This window comes from Microcaecilia unicolor, chromosome 6, assembly GCF_901765095.1.
Source record: "Microcaecilia unicolor chromosome 6, aMicUni1.1, whole genome shotgun sequence".
NCBI lineage: Eukaryota > Metazoa > Chordata > Amphibia > Gymnophiona > Siphonopidae > Microcaecilia > Microcaecilia unicolor.
This window is the reverse complement of record NC_044036.1, coordinates 1,797,507-1,817,373: the sequence shown is the minus strand read 5'-3', so window position 1 is coordinate 1,817,373 and position 19,867 is coordinate 1,797,507. Positions and strand designations below refer to the sequence as shown.

General features: G+C 45.5%; 1 protein-coding gene across 6 annotated transcripts in view; it reads left to right on the top strand.

The window, feature by feature from the left end:
• The window catches only part of ST3GAL3 (ST3 beta-galactoside alpha-2,3-sialyltransferase 3), a 389,817-nt gene that overhangs the window by 184,220 nt on the left and 185,730 nt on the right, over positions 1 to 19,867 (top strand). For 4 of the 6 annotated variants that reach the window (XR_003942436.1, XM_030205792.1, XM_030205794.1 and 1 more), the window contains one exon: positions 4,162 to 4,206. The exons of the other annotated variants lie outside the window; for them this stretch is intronic. Coding sequence is in view for 3 of the 4 variants with exons in the window: in XM_030205792.1 (XP_030061652.1) it covers positions 4,162 to 4,206 (45 nt within the window). In the remaining variant the exon portion in view is untranslated. The remainder of the gene's footprint in view (positions 1 to 4,161; positions 4,207 to 19,867) is intronic. 6 annotated transcript variants of the gene reach the window in all.

Sequence of the window (19,867 nt, the reverse complement as noted above, 5' to 3'; positions counted from 1 at the left end):
GCTTTTCACCAAAGGTGGCCTCTCATAACCTCCGATCAGTGGGTTTCTGCAAATAGTCCGGCAAGGATACACCCTCAATTTGGCCTCAAAACCTCCAAATTGTCCACCGGGAGCTCAGTCTTACAGCTTCCAGCACAAGCAGGTACTTGCAGAGGAACTCTCCGCCCTTCTCAGCGCCAATACGGTCGAGCCCGTGCCATCCGGGCAAGAAGGGCTGGGATTCTATTCCAGGTACTTCCTGTGGAAAAGAAAACAGGGGGGATGCGTCCCATCCTAGACCTAAGGGCCCTGAACAAATATCTCGTAAAAGAAAGTTCAGGATGCTTTCCCTGGGCACCCTTCTCCCCATGATTCAGCAAAACGATTGGCTATGCTCTCTGGACTTGAAGGATGCCTACACACACATCCCGATACTGCCAGCTCACAGACAGTATCTGCGATTTCAGTTGGGCACACGCCACTTCCAGTACTGTGTGCTACCCTTTGGGCTCGCCTCTGCGCCCAGGGTGTTCACAAAGTGCCTAGCTGTGGTAGCAGCGACGCTTCGCAGGCTGGGGGTGCATGTGTTCCCATATCTCGACGATTGGCTGGTGAAGAACACATCCGAGGCAGGAGCCCTGCAGTCCATGCAGATGACTATTCGCCTCCTGGAGCTACTGGGGTTTGTGATAAATTACCCAAAGTCCCATCTTCTACCAGTGCAGAAACTCGAATTCATAGGAGCTCTGCTGGATTCTCGGACGGCTCGTGCCTATCTCCCAGAGGCGAGAGCCAACAACCTGTTGTCCCTCGTCTCGCGGGTGCGAGCGTCCCAGCAGATCACAGCTCGGCAGATGTTGAGATTGCTGGGCCACATGGCCTCCACAGTTCATGTGACTCCCATGGCCCGTCTTCACATGAGATCTGCTCAATGGACCCTAGCCTCCCAGTGGTATCAGGCTGCTGGGGGTCTAGAAGACGTGATCCACCTGTCCACGAGTTTTCTCGAATCCCTGTATTGGTGGACAATCTGGTCCAATTTGACTCTGGGACGTCCTTTCCAAATTCCTCAGCCACAAAAAGTGCTGACAACGGATGCGTCTCTCCTGGGATGGGGAGCTCATGTCGATGGGCTTCACACCCAAGGAAGCTGGTCCCTCCAGGAACGCGGTCTACAGATCAATCTCCTGGAGTTGCGAGCGATCTGGAACGCTCTGAAGGCTTTCAGAGATCGGCTGTCCCATCAAATTATCCAAATTCAGACAGACAACCAGGTTGCCATGTACTATGTCAACAAGCAGGGGGGCACCGGATCTCGCCCCCTGTGTCAGGAAGCCGTCAGCATGTGGCTTTGGGCTCGCCGTCTCGGCATGGTACTCCAAGCCACATATCTGGCAGGCGTAAACAACAGTCTGGCCGACAGGTTGAGCAGGATTATGCAACCTCACGAGTGGTCGCTCAACTCCAGAGAGGTGCGCCAGATCTTCCAAGCGTGGGGCACCCCCTTGGTGGATCTCTTCGCATCTCGAGTGGAACCACAAAGTCCCTCAGTTCTGTTCCAGGCTTCAGGCCCCCGGCAGACTAGCATCGGATGCCTTCCTCCTGGATTGGGGGGAGGGCCTGCTGTATGCTTATCCTCCCATTCCTCTGGTGGGAAAGACTTTGTTGAAACTCAAGCAAGACCGAGGGCACCATGATTCTGATTGCTCCTTTTTGGCCGCGTCAGATCTGGTTCCCTCTTCTTCTGGAGTTATCCTCCGAAGAACCGTGGAGATTGGAGTGTTTTTCCGACCCTCATCACGCAGGACGAAGGGCTCTTCTGCATCCCAGCCTCCGGTCCCTGGCTCTCACGGCCTGGATGTTGAGAGCGTAGACTTTGCCTCTTTGGGTCTGTCAGAGGGTGTCTCCCGCGTCTTACTTGCTTCCAGGAAAGATTCCACTAAGAGGAGTTACTTCTTTCTGTGGAGGAGGTTTGTCGTCTGGTGTGACAGCAAGGCCCTAGCTCCTCGCTCTTGTCCTACACAGACCCTGCTTGAATACCTTCTGCACTTGTCTGAGTCTGGTCTTAAGACCAACTCTGTAAGAGTTCACCTTAGCGCAATCAGTGCATACCATTACCATGTGGAAGGTAAGCCGATCTCAGGACAGCCTTTAGTTGTTCGCTTCATGAGAGGTTTGCTTTTGTCAAAGCCCCCTGTCAAGCCTCCTACAGTGTCATGGGATCTCAATGTCGTTCTCACCCAGCTGATGAAACCTCCTTTTGAGCCACTGAATTCCTGCCATCTGAAGTACTTGACCTGGAAGGTCATTTTCTTGGTGGCAGTTACTTCAGCTCGTAGAGTCAGTGAGCTTCAGGCCCTGGTAGCCCAGGCTCCTTACACCAAATTTCATCATAACAGAGTAGTCCTTCGCACTCACCCTAAGTTCTTGCCAAAGGTTGTGTCGGAGTTCCATCTGAACCAGTCAATTGTCTTGCCAACATTCTTTCCCCGTCCTCATTCCTGCCCTGCTGAACGTCAGCTGCACACATTGGACTGCAAGAGAGCATTGGCCTTCTACCTGGAGCGGACACAGCCCCACAGACAGTCCGCCCAATTGTTTGTTTCTTTTGATCCCAATAGGAGGGGAGTGGCTGTAGGGAAACGCACCATATCCAATTGGCTAGCAGATTGCATTTCCTTCACTTACGCCCAGGCGGGGCTGGCTCTTGAGGGTCATGTCACGGCTCATAATGTTAGAGCCATGGCTGCGTCGGTAGCCCACTTGAAGTCAGCCTCCATTGAAGAAATTTGCAAAGCTGCGACGTGGTCATCTGTCCACACATTCACATCTCATTACTGCCTGCAGCAGGATACCCCGACGCGACAGTCGGTTCGGGCAGTCAGTTCTTCAGAACCTGTTTGGGCTTTAGGATCCAACTCCACCCCCCGAGGGCCCTGTTTGTTCTGTTCCAGGCTACACTCTCAGTTAGTTGGTAAATTTTTTAGGTCAATCTCAGTTATGTCCTCGCCGTTGCGAGGCCCAATTGACCATGGTTGTTGTTTGAGTGAGCCTGGGGGCTAGGGATACCCCATCAGTGAGAACAAGCAGCCTGCTTGTCCTCGGAGAAAGCGAATGCTACATACCTGTAGAAGGTATTCTCCGAGGACAGCAGGGCTGATTGTTCTCACAAACCCGCCCGCCTCCCCTTTGGAGTTGTGTCTTCCCTTGAAGTGTATTGTCTTGCTACATACTGGACTGGCCGGCTCGAGCCGGTTTCGGGCGGGAAGATGGCCGCGCATGCGCGCGAGAGCTAGCAAAGGACTTTGCTAGGAAGATTCCGATTGGAGGGGCTGCCGAGGACGTCACCCATCAGTGAGAACAATCAGCCTGCTGTCCTCGGAGAATACCTTCTACAGGTATGTAGCATTCGCTTTGTAGGTCTATGTCACACTTTGGTTATGTTGTATTAGAATGCCTCATCCAAATAATAAATACACAGATGGTCTTTCTTGCTTATCAACACATTTATTTCTTGTTCTGCCTGTGCTGTTAATATCTGCTTAACCACTGCATCATGGCACGGCGACAGTCTAATCTTTGTAACTTGTTGGCTCCACATGCACGTTCCAGCCAGAACCTGAAACCCTCTCTGTTAGAATTAAATTTGCGCAGCAAGTGAGTAGCCCTGGTATATCCTTTGCGTTTCAGCCTTTTCCCCAGCACTTCTCCAATCCCAGGCACAGCAGTGATTGGGAGAAAGTCCAAATGTTCTCTAATGAAACCCCTGTGTTTCAGCGTAACATGAGCCATTGCTTTTTCTTCTCTTGTGTTAGACCAGCTGCTTTCTTAGTGTCAGTCCTTCTTAGATCAGATCTAGATCTTGTCTGGGATTCTTTCAGTGCTGGTGTGTCCTGCAGGCTCCCACGCTGTTATTTCTGTTCTATTTCATTGCCAGTGTCAGTCCTACTGACTGCAGTGGTTAGTTACACATGCAGAAACTGAGTCAGTCCAGCAGGCCCAGACTTAACCAGCACTGATACCTGTGCCTCATTATTGTGCAGTCCTAGAGTCACAATGATCAGTGACATCACCATGGACTTGCAGCAAACCTATTGCACTTGAGTATTATAATCTATGTAGCATACCATTTTGTTGTTTAGGAATAATAAAGGCCCTCATTATGCTGTCTTTTTATTTCAGCTTCCTTGGAGAGAAGGTTCTTTCCACGTGAGAGGAAAAAGCATCGTAAGATTTTTTTTGTGTTTCTTTGTTGTCCCTTACTTAATCTCTCCTACCCTCACCAATTGACCAGATGACTTTTTGGGTGCTTGCTGGCCATGGACCTGGAAAGGTATTGATACAACAGAGTCTTGTACTCGTCTAGACCCTCCTTGAAATTTTTTCTCCCACCGTGATCTCCAAGCACTTTATCTCTAAGAAACAAATACATCTTACCACTACATTATATAGCGATACATTTGGTGTTCTTAGAATTTCAGCTTAAAAAAACATTTTGAACAGCAGGGGAGTCCAGCTCCCCAGGCCCAGGGTTCTTGTTTGAGGAATGCTAAAATAACCAATACAGTTATTTGGGGTTTCCTTGTGGTGTTGCCCTTTTGGCAGTTAGGAGGGTTGGGGAGGGAATGTGGGGGGACTCACATACTTTCAGCACTTTCTACATTGTTGTTGATCTCTCAGATTATGTCTTTTAACAGGTTTGTAAATTTCACCTGTAATCTGTTATGGCTGGTTTGCCAATGTGCTCTTGTTTAATAATAAAAAAAATATGTTGAACAGTATCTAGACAATGAGGGTTATTACTAATGCTAGTGGAAAGAATAATTTTTACTATGCCTTTAGTTTAAGATGTGCTATGTTGTATCCTCTCTGTGAAAAAGTATTTAGTATGGTATCAGGGCCGTGCCTAGGGTCTCTGGTGCCCCCCTGAAGACTATCAGTTGGCGCCCCCCCCCCTCCCCCCCCCCCATGTGTAGCACAAGATGCAAAGGAAATAGGAGCTGAAAGATGGAGTGCATCTTTGTTGAATTGCTGAACAAATAGAGGGTTTACAACCACTTAGCTTTTCGTGCTTTCATGTTCACGAAATTAGTAATTAAATCTTTGATATCTAACTGGGCACATATATCATTCTCAATAGCAATCATGGCAAGGCTTACAAGCCTTTCTTGCGAAATACTTGATCGCAAATAATTTTTTATGATTTTTAACTGTGAAAATGATCGCTCACCACTTGCCACACTGACAGGAATTGTCAGCAATATTCTTAGAAACAAATTGCTATACATTGCAAAATAAGATAGCAGATTTAAATTCTCAAAGTGGACATATTCCAAACACTAAAATGAAAATAAAATGATTTTTTTCTACCTTTGTTGTCTGATGACTTTATTTTTCTGATTCTGCTGCTATCTGTCCTCTTAACTCCGTTTCCAGGGCTTCCTTTCCATTTATTTCTTTACTTTCCTCCTTTCTTCTTCATTTCTTGCTCTATATCCATAAGTAAAAGCTGGGTCCTCCGCAGACTCGACTGTCCAGTGGATCCAGCTTCTGCCTATTTTCTCCATCCATGTGCAGTTTTTCTCCTCTCTTCCTTTTCCCTCATCTCATCTCCTTCCTATCTTCCCTCCCCTCCATCGATGCCCAGCATTTCTTCTCTCTCCCTTCCCCTCCATCCATGTGCATCTCCTTCCTCTGTCTTCCCTTCCCTCCCCTCCATCCATGTCCAGCAATTTCTCCTCTCTCCCTGAGCCCTGCCCTCCCATCCATGTCCATCCTTTTCCCTCTCTGCCCTTCCCTCCTCCATCCATATCCAGCAATTCTTCTCTCTCCCCTCCCCTCCATTTCCAGCAATTTCTCCTCTCCCTGGGCCCTGCCCTCCCATCCATGTCCATCCTTGTCCATCGATGCTCCTCTCTGCCCATCCCTCCTCCATCCATCCTTCCATGTCCATCTGCCCGCCCTCTGAGTCTGGTTTCTTGTATTTAATTTAAATTTACCTCCATTGTGGCAGCAACTGCGCGACATCAGTGAAAGCACTGCCGACGTCTCCAGCCTTCCCTTCGCGCTCGTTTGTTCCCTCAGTGTCCCGCCTTCTTCTGACGTCATTTCCTTGCGAGGGCGGGACACTGAGGGAACGAACGAGCGCAAAGGGAAGGCTGGATACATCGGCAGCGCTTTCACTGACGCTGCTCAGCTGCTGCGATGTCGGAGGTAAAAGATTTAAAGCCCCCAGGGCGGCGTGGAGCTGAGGTAAGTGGCCAGGGTAAGCACCGCGGTGGCGCCCTCCAGAGGTCGGCGCCCCCCTGCGGTGCTTACCCCGCTTACTGTGTTGGCACGGCCCTGTGTGGTATCTTATATTGTTTTAAGTAATTTATATATATATATGTATATATATATATATATATATATATATATATGTATATGTATTTTTTCCTCATCTAGAATTGTGTGTAGTGCAAGGGTGTAGTTATAAATAAATAAATGAGTACCCCATGATTTCTGATTTCCTGAACAGCCTTTCATGAGATACTTTCTCAAATGCCTTTTGAAAATCCAGATACACAGTATTAATCTGCTCACCTTTATCCACGTGTTTATTCACCTCTTCAAAGAAATGTAGTAGATTGAGGAGGCAGGATTTCCCTTGACTAAATCCATGTTGGCTTTGTCTTATTAATCCATGCTTATGTATGTATATGCTCTGTAATTTTGTTCTTTATAATAGTTTCTACCATTTTGTCTGGCACAGACGTTAGACTCACCTAGAATACTGTGTGCAATTCTGGTCACCGCATCTCAAAAAAGATATAGTGGAATTACAAAAGGTACAGAGAAGGGCGATGAAAATGATAAAGAGGATGGGACAACTTCCCCATGAAGAAAAGCTGAAACAGCTTGAGCTCTTCAGCTTGGTGAAAAGACGGCTGAGGGGCAATATGATAGAGGTATATAAAATACTGACTGGAGTGGAACGGGTAGACTTTTTTCCAAAAATACTAGGATTAGGGGGCACACAATGAATCTACAAAGTAGTAAATTTAAAACGAATTGGAGAAAATTTGTCTTCACTCAACGTGTAATTAAACTCTGGAATTTGTTGCCAGAGAATGTGGTAAAAGCAGTTAGCGGGGTTTAAAAAAGGTTTGGATAGTTTCCTAAAAGAAATGTCCATAAGCCATTATTACAATGGACTTGGGAAAATCCACTGCTTATGTCTGGGATAAGCAACATAAAATGTACTGTTTTGGGATCTTGCCAGGTATTTGTTACCTGGCTCGGCCACTGTTGGAAACAGGATACTGGGCTTGATGGACCTTCGGTCTGTCCAAGTATGGCAACACTTATGTCTATAATTTCCCGGATCAGATCACCTCTGGAACCTTTTTTTAAAAATGGCTTTATGATAAACAGTGGCTCTTCCGAATGTTCTTCAAGAACAAAGTGAAATTATTTTTGGGTTTAAAAATTCTTTTGTTTCCTGATGTTTCGAGGGAAACCCAACAAAGACGGAAACAATTTTTGATTTTGAAATCTGCCATTTTGCAATTAGGGGGAACATTCTATTTGAGATTTCCTTGTAAATGTATAGTAAGATACAATACAGTCAAATATGTATTCATGGAACCCTCTCATTTAATATCTTTTGTTGCTTCAAAAAGATCTTGAGGGGAGTAATTAGAATTATTTAATACCAGTTCCGTCCCAGGTGCAAAGTTTGCCTTGAGAAAAATTTTTTTTCCTTATATTCCTCTTTTTATTAATCTTGGAATCCAATAATGTGGACTTGAGTGTTTAAGTTGTATGTATTATTTAATATTTCTTTAATATTTTGTTTCTTAGGTTCAGCACTTTCCTGAACAAGAGTAAATCCTTGATATAATGATTTAAACTTATAAATAAAAACTTTTTTTTAAAATGGCTTTATATTAACCACCCTTCAATCTTCTAGTACCATGCTTGATTTTAAAGATAAATTACATATTATTAAAAATAGCACTGCAAGTTCATTTTTCAGTTCTGTCAGCACTCTGGGATATATATTATCCGGTTCAGGTGATTCACTAACTTGCACTAGGAGTAGAGACTCTTTGTTCCCCATTTTTATATCACAACTTATACACACTTTGCTGTCTCTACAAAGTTGTTTGATTTTCAGGTAGAAATTATGAAGGTGATTTTATAAAAGTAGGCTGGATGCCTATATTGAGGCTGTAGAAAAGTGAGCAGATAATTCATTAAAGACTTACTGGCAGATGCAAAAAGTCCCTGGAAACATCCGACTTCAAGATCCTTGGTAAAAGTTGAAAACAGCGAGTGATTCCCAAAGGGAATCGCATGCAAATGGGCTGCTTGCAAAAACAGCAAGCAGCTTGGTAGGGAGAAAACTAGTCTCTAAGCTGTGCATGCGCAGAACAATCAGTCATTAGGTGTGGCTTCTCTGCGCATGCTCAGAACAGCGTCTGCTATCCACGGCTTTCATACACACATACAAGCTGCATGTATAGGTATTTTTTTTTTTCAAAACTTTTTTGATCGCTGCCACTGCTTATTACTCCCAAGGCTTGTCAAGTGTTTCATCAGTTATAGAAGCAGGGGCCAAGCCTTAGCCAGTTTCATACAGTTCTTACTTTTGCAGCAAGCTAAGGAATTTTAAAGAGAAGCAGGCATCTTATGTCTAGAGTTTTTTTAATTATTTTGTTTTTCACTATGGTAACACCCTTCTTTTCATTTCACCCTTTGGGAAATACATCCGAAAAAAACTTGAGCTACAGTGGGAATCAGACCCAGTTCACCAGGATTAAAGCCTGCTGGACTAACCACTAGGCTACTGTCTCATTCAGCTATTGACGATAAGGAGAATAAGTCTTTAATTAAAGATATCACTGAGGAGGAAATACTCAGCTTTCCAATGGCTAACAATGCCTACATTGAAATATATATTTTTTTAAATTACTTCTTAGAATCAAACTCTGTCCATGGATCATTTCCCAAAGCTGACATTTTTACCGAAACCAGACTAAGACTCTCTATATATACAGAATTATAAGCCACTATCACTGATTAATGTGGATGATAAAATATATTCAGAATTGCTGGCAACAAGACTTCAGCATGTAATGTCCAAAATTATAAAGAGTGAGCAAAATGGCTTTATGAATGGAAGACTCAAATGACAACACTAGACTTTTTGCTAATGTCCTTCTTCAAGCTTCTAAAACCACTCAATCAATCATAGCTATAGATTTGGATGCAGAAAAAGCCTTCGATCAGGTTGAGTGGCCATACATGTTTTATGCCTTGAAGTGGTTTGGTTCTCCAACTTTTATCAAAATGATTAAAGTACTATATACATCTCCAACAACTAGAATTCAAATCAATAATTTACCGTCTAAGAGAAAACGGACAAGGGTACCCAATCAAGCTCATTTTCAAAGCACTTAGCCTCCCAAAGTTCCATAGAAACCTATGGAACTTAGCCTCCCAAAGTGCTTTGAAAATATGCCTCAATGTCACCTTTATTGTTCAACATTGCATTAGAATTTTTATTAATTGCAGTTACAAATAATCCATTTATACAGGGTGTACAGTGTGGTTCAGCAGCAAAATGATCTGCCTATGCAGAGATGTACTTTTGTACACTAGTCCATCATCTACCATTTTTTCTAGACACCATTAAACAATACTCATATTATTATCTGGATATAAACAACTTCACAAAACTGTCCTGATGCCAATAAACTGTTCAGACATTAAATCTCTAAAGTTGAACAATTCCAATTCAAATGGTCTCCAAACAAGCTGAAATATCTTGGCATATTTTTTGGACCTACACTAGAGGAGACAATGCAATATAACGCAATTCATCTACTAAAAGCAGTTCAAGATCTAATATCAAAATAGTCACCTCTAAGATTATTGTGGTGGAGTCAGTTGGCGATGATAAAAATGATAATCACACCTAAAATTAAATGCACATTAAGTATGTTGCCTTTCTTATTCAAATCAGTTCTGTATAAAAATATTGAAAAATCTCTCTTCTTTTTTATGGATAACAAACCTCCCCGTGTAGCTATCATATAAGTACATAAGTATTGCCATACTGGGAAAGACCAAAGGTCCATCAAGCCCGGCATCCTGTTTCCAACAGTGGCCAATCCAGGACACAAATACCTGGCAAGATCCCAAAAAAGTACAAAACATTTTATGCTGCATATCTCAGAAATAAGCAGTGGATTTTTCCCGTCCATTTTAATAATGGTCTATGGACTTTTCCTTTAGTAAGCCGTCCAAACCTTTTTTAAACCCCGCAAAGCTAACCGCCTTTACCACATTCTCTGGCAACGAATTCCAGAGTTTAATTACATGTTGAGTGAAGAAACATTTTCTCCGATTCGTTTTACATTTATTACTTTGTAGCTTCATTGAATGCCCCCTAGTCCTAGTATTTTTGGAAAGCGTAAACAGATGCTTCACGTCTACCCTTTCCACTCCACTCATTATTTTATAGACCTCTGTCATATCTCCCCTCAGCTGTCTTTTCTCCAAGCTGAAGAGTCCTAGCCACTTTAGCCTTTCCTCATAGGGAAGTCTTCCCATCTCCTTTATCATTTTTGTCGCCCTTCTCTGCACCTTTTCTAATTCCACAATCAGGCTTATTTTCGAAAGAAAAGGGCGCCCATCTTTCGACACAAATCTGGAGATGGGCGTCCTTCTCTCAGGGTCGCCCAAATTGGCATAATTGAAAGCCGATTTTGGGTGTCCGCAACTGCTTCCCGTCGCGACTGGGTCGTGCCTAACAGATGGGCGTCCTCGAGCAATAATGGAAAAAAGAAGGGCGTCCCTCAATTGCCCATTGCGCCCATCGCGCCTAACACTTGGACGTCTTTTATCCATACTAAAAAAAAAAAAAAGACGTCCCTGACGAGCACTTGGACATTTTCACCTGGACATGTTTTTTTAAGGTTGTAGACGGCAATTTATTTAAGGTTGTAGACGGCTATTATACACGCAGCTTGTCTGCGTGTATGAAGCCGTCTTTGGTATGGGCAGAGCAGCCACACACAACGCTTGGCTGCTCTGCACTGGTTTCCCCTCCTTAGGAAGGAAATCGTGTGCAAAAGAGCTAACAGCGAGCAGCTCATTTGCATGCAATTTCCTTCATGCATGCCCGTTCCTTTCTGAATTGCTAAGGGATCGGTAAGGGAAGGGCCTTTTCCGTTCAGTTAGTGCATCAGTTAGTCCACTGCAGTGCCCCCTAGGGTGCCCGGTTGGTGTCCTGGCATGTCAGGGGGACCAGTGCACTATGAATGCTGGCTCCTCCCACGACCAAATGAGTTGGTCGTTTTTGAGATGGGCGTCCTCAGTTTCCATTATCGCCGAAAACCGGGGATGACCATCTCAACATTTATGTCGACCTAAATGTTGAGATTTGGGCATCCCCAACTGTATTATCGAAACAAAAGATGGCCTCCCATCTTGTTTCGATAATACTGGTTTCCCTGCCCCTTCGCGAGGACATCCTGCAAGGACGCCCTCAGAAAAACTTGGGCACCCCGTTCGATTATGCCCCTCAACATCTTTTTTTTTGAGATGCGGTGACCAGAATTGAATGCAATATTTGAGGTGCGGTTGCACCATGGAACAATACAATGGCATTATAAAGTCCTCATTTTTGTTTTCCATTCCTTTCCTAATAATACCTACCATTCTATTTGCTTTCTTAGCCGCCACAGCACACTGTGCATAAGGTTTCAACGTATCATCAACGACGACACCTAGATCTCTTTCTTGGTCCGTGACTCCTAACGTGGAACCTTGCATGACATAGCTATAATTCGGGTTCCTCTTTCCCACATGCATCACTTTGCACTTGCTCACATTAAACGTCATCTGCCATTTAGACGCCCAGTCTCCCAGTCTTGTAAGGTCCTCTTGTAATTTTTCACAGTTCCCTTGCGATTTAACAATTTTGAATAACTTTGTGTCATCAGCAAATTTAATTACCTCACTAGTTACTCCCATCTCTAGGTCATTTATAAATATGTTAAAAAGCAGCGGTCCCATCACAGACCCCTGGGGAACCCCACTATCTACCCTTCTCCATTGAGAATACTGACCATTTAACTCTACTCTCTGTTTTCTATCTTTTAACCAGTTTTTATTCCACAAAAGGTCACTACCTCCTATCCCATGACTCTCCATTTTCCTCTGGAGTCTTTTATGAGGTACTTTCCTGCTTATTTTCGAAAGGAGAAAAACGCCCATGTTCGGGAGATGGGCGTCCGTTTCCCGTGGGCGGCCAAATCGGTATAATCGAATGCTGATTTTGGTCGTCTTCAACTGCACTCCGTCGCGGGAACGAATAAAGTTGACCAGGGCGTGTCGGAGGCGGGACTGGGGCGTGGTTATCAGCCGAGCAGAGATGGGTGCGCTCAGCCGATAATGGAAAAAAGAAAGGCGTTTTTAGTGAGAATTTAGGACACTTTTTTTTACCCTTTTTTCTCACAAACAGGTCCCAAAAAAAGTGCTCTAAATGACCAGATGACCACCGGAGGGAATCGGGAATCACCTCCCCTGACTCCCCCAGTGGTCACTAACCCCCTCCCACCAAAAAAAACCCACTTGCAAAAACCTTATTTCCCAGCCTCATGCTACGCTCAAATTCCGTACCCACCTCCATGACAGCAGAATGTGTTCGATCCTCTCACAGCCTTTCCTGGGTCAGATGTGGCTCTCGGGTGCACTGCAGGGTCACATCAGCATTGCATTGTGGTGGGTGTAGGGTATTGGGCTCTGTGATTTCACTAGCTTGTGTTACAGTCTCACGATGTTGGTAGTTGGTAGGCTTTTCTCCCATGGTGCTTTCCCCCCTGCCTACTGGGTCAGAGTGTGCCCTGTTTTGTTTCCGGTAATCCACGAGGTAGTGGCCATTTTTGTAAGTCTGTTTTAGATCCCTTTCATGTGTTAGCCACGTTACAGAACTTAGTTCTTACCTTGAATGTTGCTGAAAGAGGGCATTGTACACCATTCTGCCAGCTCTGAGCTACTGCTAATCTTAGTACCAGGGAGACTCGTTGCCAACTCGGGGCACAACCTCTGATCTGCAGTTAACTGTGAGTAAACGCGATTATTGAAATAAAGGACGTTTTCAGCGAGATTAGTCTTACGGTGTGAACTGCTGTGCCAAGGTTATACAGCAGCAACAAGTCCTGTCCCTGGAGCAGTTTTAGTGGGTAATGCAGTGCACTTCAGGCAGGCGGACCCAGGCCCATCCCCTCCTACCTGTACCACTTGTGGTGGTAAATGGGAGCCCTCTAACCCCACCCCCAAACCCACTGTACCCACATGTAGGTGCCCCCCTTCACCATTAAGTGCTATGGTAATGGTGTTGAGTTGTGGGGAGTGGGTTTTGGGGTCTCAGCACCCAAGGTAAAGGAGCTATGTAACTGGGAGGTAATTTAATGTTTTTTCCTATTTTTTAAAAGTGCCCCCTAGGGTGCCCGGTTGGTGTCCTGGCATGTGAGGGGGACCAGTGCACTACGAGTCCTGGCCCCTCCCACGACCCAAAGCCTTGGATTTGGTCGTTTTTGAGCTGGGATGCTTCGGTTTCAATTATCGCTGAATAACGAAAATGCCCAGCTCAAACAAACGCCCACATCTCAAAAACGCCCACATCCAATGCATTGGCCTGGCACAAACCGTATTTGCGAATCTAAAGATAAACGTCCATCTTTTTCGAAAATACGATTCGACGGACCCATTCTCGGAGATGGACGTTCTTACACATGGGCGTTTGCGTTCGATTATGCCCCTCCACGTCAAACACCTTTTGAAAATCCAGATACACAATATCAACCGGCTCCCCTTTATCCACATGTTTGTTCACCCCTTCAAAGAAATGTAATAGATTGGTGAGGCACGATTTCCCTTCACTAAATCCATGTTGGCTTTGTCTCAAAGCTCTCTGCAGCCCACCCTAAACTGGATTGTCATATGCGGGACTCAGACCATACAACCCAACCCAGCACCGGCCTTAGTTGATTTAGCCAGAGTCGCCATCTAAGCACCACTTCATGTGCAAACACATATGCAACCCTTTAAGTTTTGTTTTTTTATATCATTCATTTTCTAATTAGAGATCCTCTGTGTTCATCCCATGCCTTTTTAATCTCCGCCACAGTTTTTTTTCCACCACCTCCCTCGGGAGGTCAATCCAGGTATCCATCACCCTCTCCGTAAAAAAGAATTTTCTCACATTACTCCTAAGTCTTCCACCCGGCAACCTCAATTCATGTCCTCTACTTTTTTTTTTTTAATTCATAGAAGTCTTTATTAAGCATTTCACAAACAGGACATTCCATACTCAATTCAGTACATTCCAATATTCTTCACATATTCTAACTCTAACATTGAGTAGCTAACTAAATAACGCTCCAACATGACCAAAATGCTCTAATACATACTTAGTATACTTCAAATTTATAGCAGTTTTACATTGAACAAGTCCTCACTCCCCCCCTCCTGTCCCCCCCTTTCCCCCCCCCCCCCCCGTCTTCCCTTCCATGTCGTAAATATACTTATTACCCAGAACACCTTTGCAAAAAGGGTTCCCACACCCTTTTCCATTTAGGTAAAGTTTTCCTTTTCACAGCAGTCAGTCTCTCCATCTCACACACATAGCGCACTTTAGTAATCCAACCCGCCATGGAGGGCACCAATGGCCTCTTCCAGTTCTTTGCCAAATGTACTCGAGCCGCTTGTAGGGAGTTCCACACCAAAATCCACTGATCGGACGTAATGCCCTCCGGTCTCTGCCCCAGCAAAAAGATCAGAGGATGCCACCGTACAGACCCGTCCACCCACGTCTGAATTGGACCCCTCTCTAGTATGCCTGCGCTTTAGGACATAGCCACCAGATGTGTCCCATGGTCCCCTCCTCACCACAGTTTCGCCAGCACTGCTTCAATGTCTGAGCAAACATATGGTGTAATCTGACCGGTGTCAAGTACCATCTGTAAAATACCTTTATAGCGTTCTCCTGCATTGCTACTGACAAGGAGGATCTCGACAGTCCCTTCTCCAAAGCTAACCAGCCTGCTTCCGATAGTGTAAATTTTAACTCCTGCTCCCATCTGTTCCTATGTAAAAGGGACGATTTTGAGCTTGCCACTAGATAGGCATACAAATGTGATATCATTCCTCTCGTACCTCCCGAGTCTACGCACACCTCCTCCATCGGATGTACTTCCCGTCTCAGGCATCCTACATAAGCCCTCCCTTTCAAAAAGTGCTGTAGTTGTAGGTAGGCATATCGATCCCTTGACCGGAACCCACAGTCAGCCATCAGCGTCTCAAAAGATACAATAGTCTCTCCCACATGCAGCTGTCCTAACATGTCCAATCCTGAGTCTGCCCATCTACCAAAGATGCTATTTCCTATACCAGGTACAAACAATGGGTTATCTACTATTGGGGCCAGGCCAGACACAGGCGGCTACCTCTCCGGGAACATACGATCCCAATAGTAGAAGGTGGCCTGTACCGTAGGCGGAAATTTGCCCACTTGTCCTCTATATTTTCCAGCAAGCCACATTAGATGTCCGAGCTTCCGAGAGCCCACCAAAGCTTGTTCAATGTATACCCACAGCTTATGGTCTTCCCTTCTAAACCAATCTATCGCCGCCCGGGATTGTGCTGCACAGTAGTACCAGAGCAGGTTAGGCACCCCCAGCCCTCCCGCTCGTCTACTCTTGTATAGAAGCACCCGAGGCAACCGCGGTCTTCGCTGATTCTATACAAAATGGATTAAAATATCCTGCAGACCCGACAAAAAGGATCTAGACAGCCGCGGGGGGAAGACCTGGATCAGGTACAAGAAACGAGGCAAAATGTTCATTTTAAGTGCTGCTATCCTCCCGAACCAGGATACATAGTAACATAGTAGATGACGGCAGAAAAAGACCTGCACGGTCCATCTAGTCTGCCCAACAAGATAAACTCATATGTGCTACTTCTTGTGTATACCTTACCTTGATTTGTATCTGCCATTTTCAGGACACAGGCTGTAGAAGTCTTGCCCAGAACTAGCCCCATTTTCAGGACACAGACTGTAGAAGTCTTGCCCAGAACTAACCCCACCACCCAAACACCAGCGGCTAAGCTTCTGAGGATCCATTCCTTCTGCACAGGATTCCTTTATGTTTATCCCACGCATGTTTGAATTCCGCTACTGTTTTCATCTCCACCACCTCCCGCGGGAGGGCATTCCAAGTATCTACCACTCTCTCCGTGGAAAAATACTTCCTGACATTTTTCTTGAGTCTGCCCCCCTTCACTATCATATCATGTCCTCTCGTTCTACTGCCCTCCCATCTCCGGAAAAGGTTCGTTTGCGGATTAATACCTTTCAAATATTTGAACGTCTGTATCATATCACCCCTGTTTCTCCTTTCCTCCAGGGTATACATGTTCAGGTCCGCAAGTCTCTCCTCATACATCTTGTAACGCAAATTCCATACCATTCTCGTAGCTTTTCTTTGCACCACTTTCATTTTTTTACATTCTTAGCAAGGTACAGCCTCCAGAACTGAACACAATACTCCAGGTGGGGCCTCATCAACGACTTATACAGGGGCATCAACACCTCTTTTCTTCTGCTGGTCACACCTCTCTCTATACAGCCTAGCAACCTTCTGGCTACGGCCACTGCCTTGTCACACTGTTTCGTCGCCTTCAGATCCTCAGATACTGTCACCCCAAGATCCCTCTCCCCATCTGTACATATCCGACTCTCACCGCCTAACACGTAAGTCTCTCGTGGGTTTCTACTCCCTAAGTGCATCACTTTGCATTTCTTCGCTTTGAATTCTAATTGCTAAATCTTAGACCATTCTTCTAGTTTCCACAGATCCTTTTTCATGTTTTCCACTCCCTCCCCGGTGTCCACTTTGTTACAAATCTTAGTATCATCCGCAAAAAGGCAAACTTTACCTTCTAACCCTTCGGCAATGTCACTCACAAATATATTGAACAGAATCGGTCCCAGCACCGATCCCTGAGGCACTCCACTACTCACCTTCCCCTCCTCCGAGCGAATTCCATTCACCACCACCCTCTGGTTTCTGTCCGTCAACCAGTTCCTAATCCAGTTCACCACTTCAGGTCCTATCTTCAGCCTGTCCAGTTTATTCAAGAGCCTCCTGTGGGATAAGCCCATAGTCATCCATCGATCTAGATCCCTCTGCACCTCTCTCTTGAGGACCGGGTAATTGACAGCAAACAGCTCAGACAACTTACCAGGAATCTTCACCCCGAGATAATTCATTACACTACCCTCCAACTTAAAAGCAAAGGATGACTTTAATGTGTCCATCAAGTTCGGTGGAACCCCTATCGCCAGGCCCAAGGATTTGCTAGCATTTAATTTATAGTCAGATACCCGTGTATACTCCCTTATCACCTTCATTAAGTTAGGAAGAGAGACCAATGGGTTTGTTAAGGACAGGAGAACATCATCTGCAAATAGTGCAATTTTATATTCTCGCTCTCCCACCCTTATGCCTGCAATATCCTCATTGTCTCGAATCGCCTCTGCCAGAGGTTCCATCGCCAGAGCGAACAATAAAGGGGACAACGGGCATCCTTGCTGTGTTCCTCGCTCCAGCCTCAGAGTTTCCCCCATTTACTCGAACACAGGCTCTCGGCGATGAATACAATGCCTGAATCCAGGTTCTATGTTGCAGGCCAAACCCCGCTCTAATCATTACCTTATCCAGATATCCCCAGTGGACCCGGTCAAACGCCTTTTCGGCATCTAAGCCAAGCAACACCACTGGTCTGGCTTTTGTCTGAGCTGTGTATATCAGGTCTACTGTCCCCCGGATGTTATCCATAGCCTGACGTTTGGCTACAAAGCCCACCTGGTCAGGGTGGATTAAATTAGGAAGCACTTTCCCCAAACGATTTGCCAGAACCTTTGCCAATATTTTAACGTCTGAGTTAAGTATCGAAATGGGTCGGTACGAGGCACATTCTGCTTTATCCTTACCAGGCTTTGGTATCACGGCCACCCATGCCTCCATCATTGTTTTAGGAAGGGCTGCCCCCTCTCTTACCGAGTTAATGATCATCATCAGGTAAGGCACCAGATCCACCACATAAGCTTTAAAAATCTAATTTGTGAAACCATCTAAGCCTGGCACCTTACCCGTCGGTAGGTCTTTTATAACTGAAATGGCCTCATCAACCCTCACCAGTTCTTCAAGTTCCCCCTTCTGCGATTCAGACAAAGTCAGCAGGCCTCTGGCCGCCAAGTAATCCTCTATTTCCCTGGTCTGTACAGCAGCATTCTCCTTATATAGTGTCTCGTAGTACTGGGCAAAGCATTTCCTGATCTGTGCGGACTTTTCTGTCATGACCCCCTTGGCATCTCGCACTCTTAGAATGTGTCTCTCTGACCTCAACTTTCTCAACTTAGTAGCCAACAGCCTACCCGGTTTGTTGGTACACTCGTAATAAATCTGCTTCACCCTTGTATGGACGAATTGCAAACTATCCTCACGCAGGGAAGCAATCTCCAGTCTCATCTCTTGCAGCTTTCGGTAGTTGGACACAGAACCTGAGGCCCTGTATCTGGCCTCCAAAGCCTCCACCTGCTCCATACAGTGAAGCAATCGTGCCTTGTGGGCCCGGGCCTTCTGACCTGCACATTTAATAAAATACCCTCTTGAAATAGCCTTAAAGGCATCCCACACCACCCCCAGTGATGGCCCCAAATCTAAATTAATGTCAAAATATTCTTTCAAGACTGGGGTAAAACCGGCCACAAGTTCCGGGTCTTGCAGCAGACTATTTTTGAGTGTCCATCTTTTTTCTCTCATCTCCTCTCTCAAAGAAGGAATAACAGTCCAGGCCGGGGCATGATCAGAAATAGTAATGTGACCTATACTGGATTCTCTCCCCCCCCCCCCCCCCCCATCTGACAGTGTTTTGTCAAGAAAAATATAATCCAGTCTGGAGTAGGAGAGATGCACCGGGGAGTATGAAGTGTAGTCCCGCCCTCTATCGTGTCCCAGTCTCCATTCATCATATAATCCCATGTCCTCCACAAAGCTTTTCAAACCTCGCGAGATTCTACAGTCCAGTGGAGCAGGAGGAGTCGACCTATCAAGCCCTGGTTGCATAGTAGCATTGAAATCTCCCGCTCGATTGTAAGCTCTTTGAGCAGGGACTGTCTTTCTTCTATGTTTGTGCAGCGCTGCGTACGCCTTGTAGCGCTATAGAAATGCTAAATAGTAGTAGTAGCACTATCACCTTTCCCCTAGCAAAGGCTTGCAACTCTCTCAAGAGCTGCTGAAAGAAATGGTCTTGTCCCTCATTTGGTGCATAAACACCAACCAATGTATATTCCTTCTGCTCCAACAGGACATGCAGAAAAGGAAATCTACCCTCCCTGTCTTTCCTTGAGTGCAAGATCTGCATTAGAATGTCCTTATGAAACGTTATAGCCACCCCCCTTTTTTTTGCTTCTGTCATATCCGAAGCACAAGCCACCTGTGGGTATTGCTTAAAGGACAACAGTCCTTCGTGTCATTTTAAAAAAATGAGTTTCTTGTAAAAATACCACATGTGGCTTCGTCAGACGCAATTCCCGCATTAGAGCGTGCCTTTTGTATGGAGAGTTCAATCCCTTTATGTTATAAGTGAAAAACCTAAGATCTGCCATCTATCCAGCTCTGATCCAACCAATCTTTTAATGGAAGACGTCTACCCTCCCCCCAAACCCCCCTCCCCACACTATCTTCTTCCCCCCCCCCCCCCTCTTATTCCTCACCCTACTTACTCGCCACCGACCACCAACCAGTGCCATATAGCACTACTTGGGAAC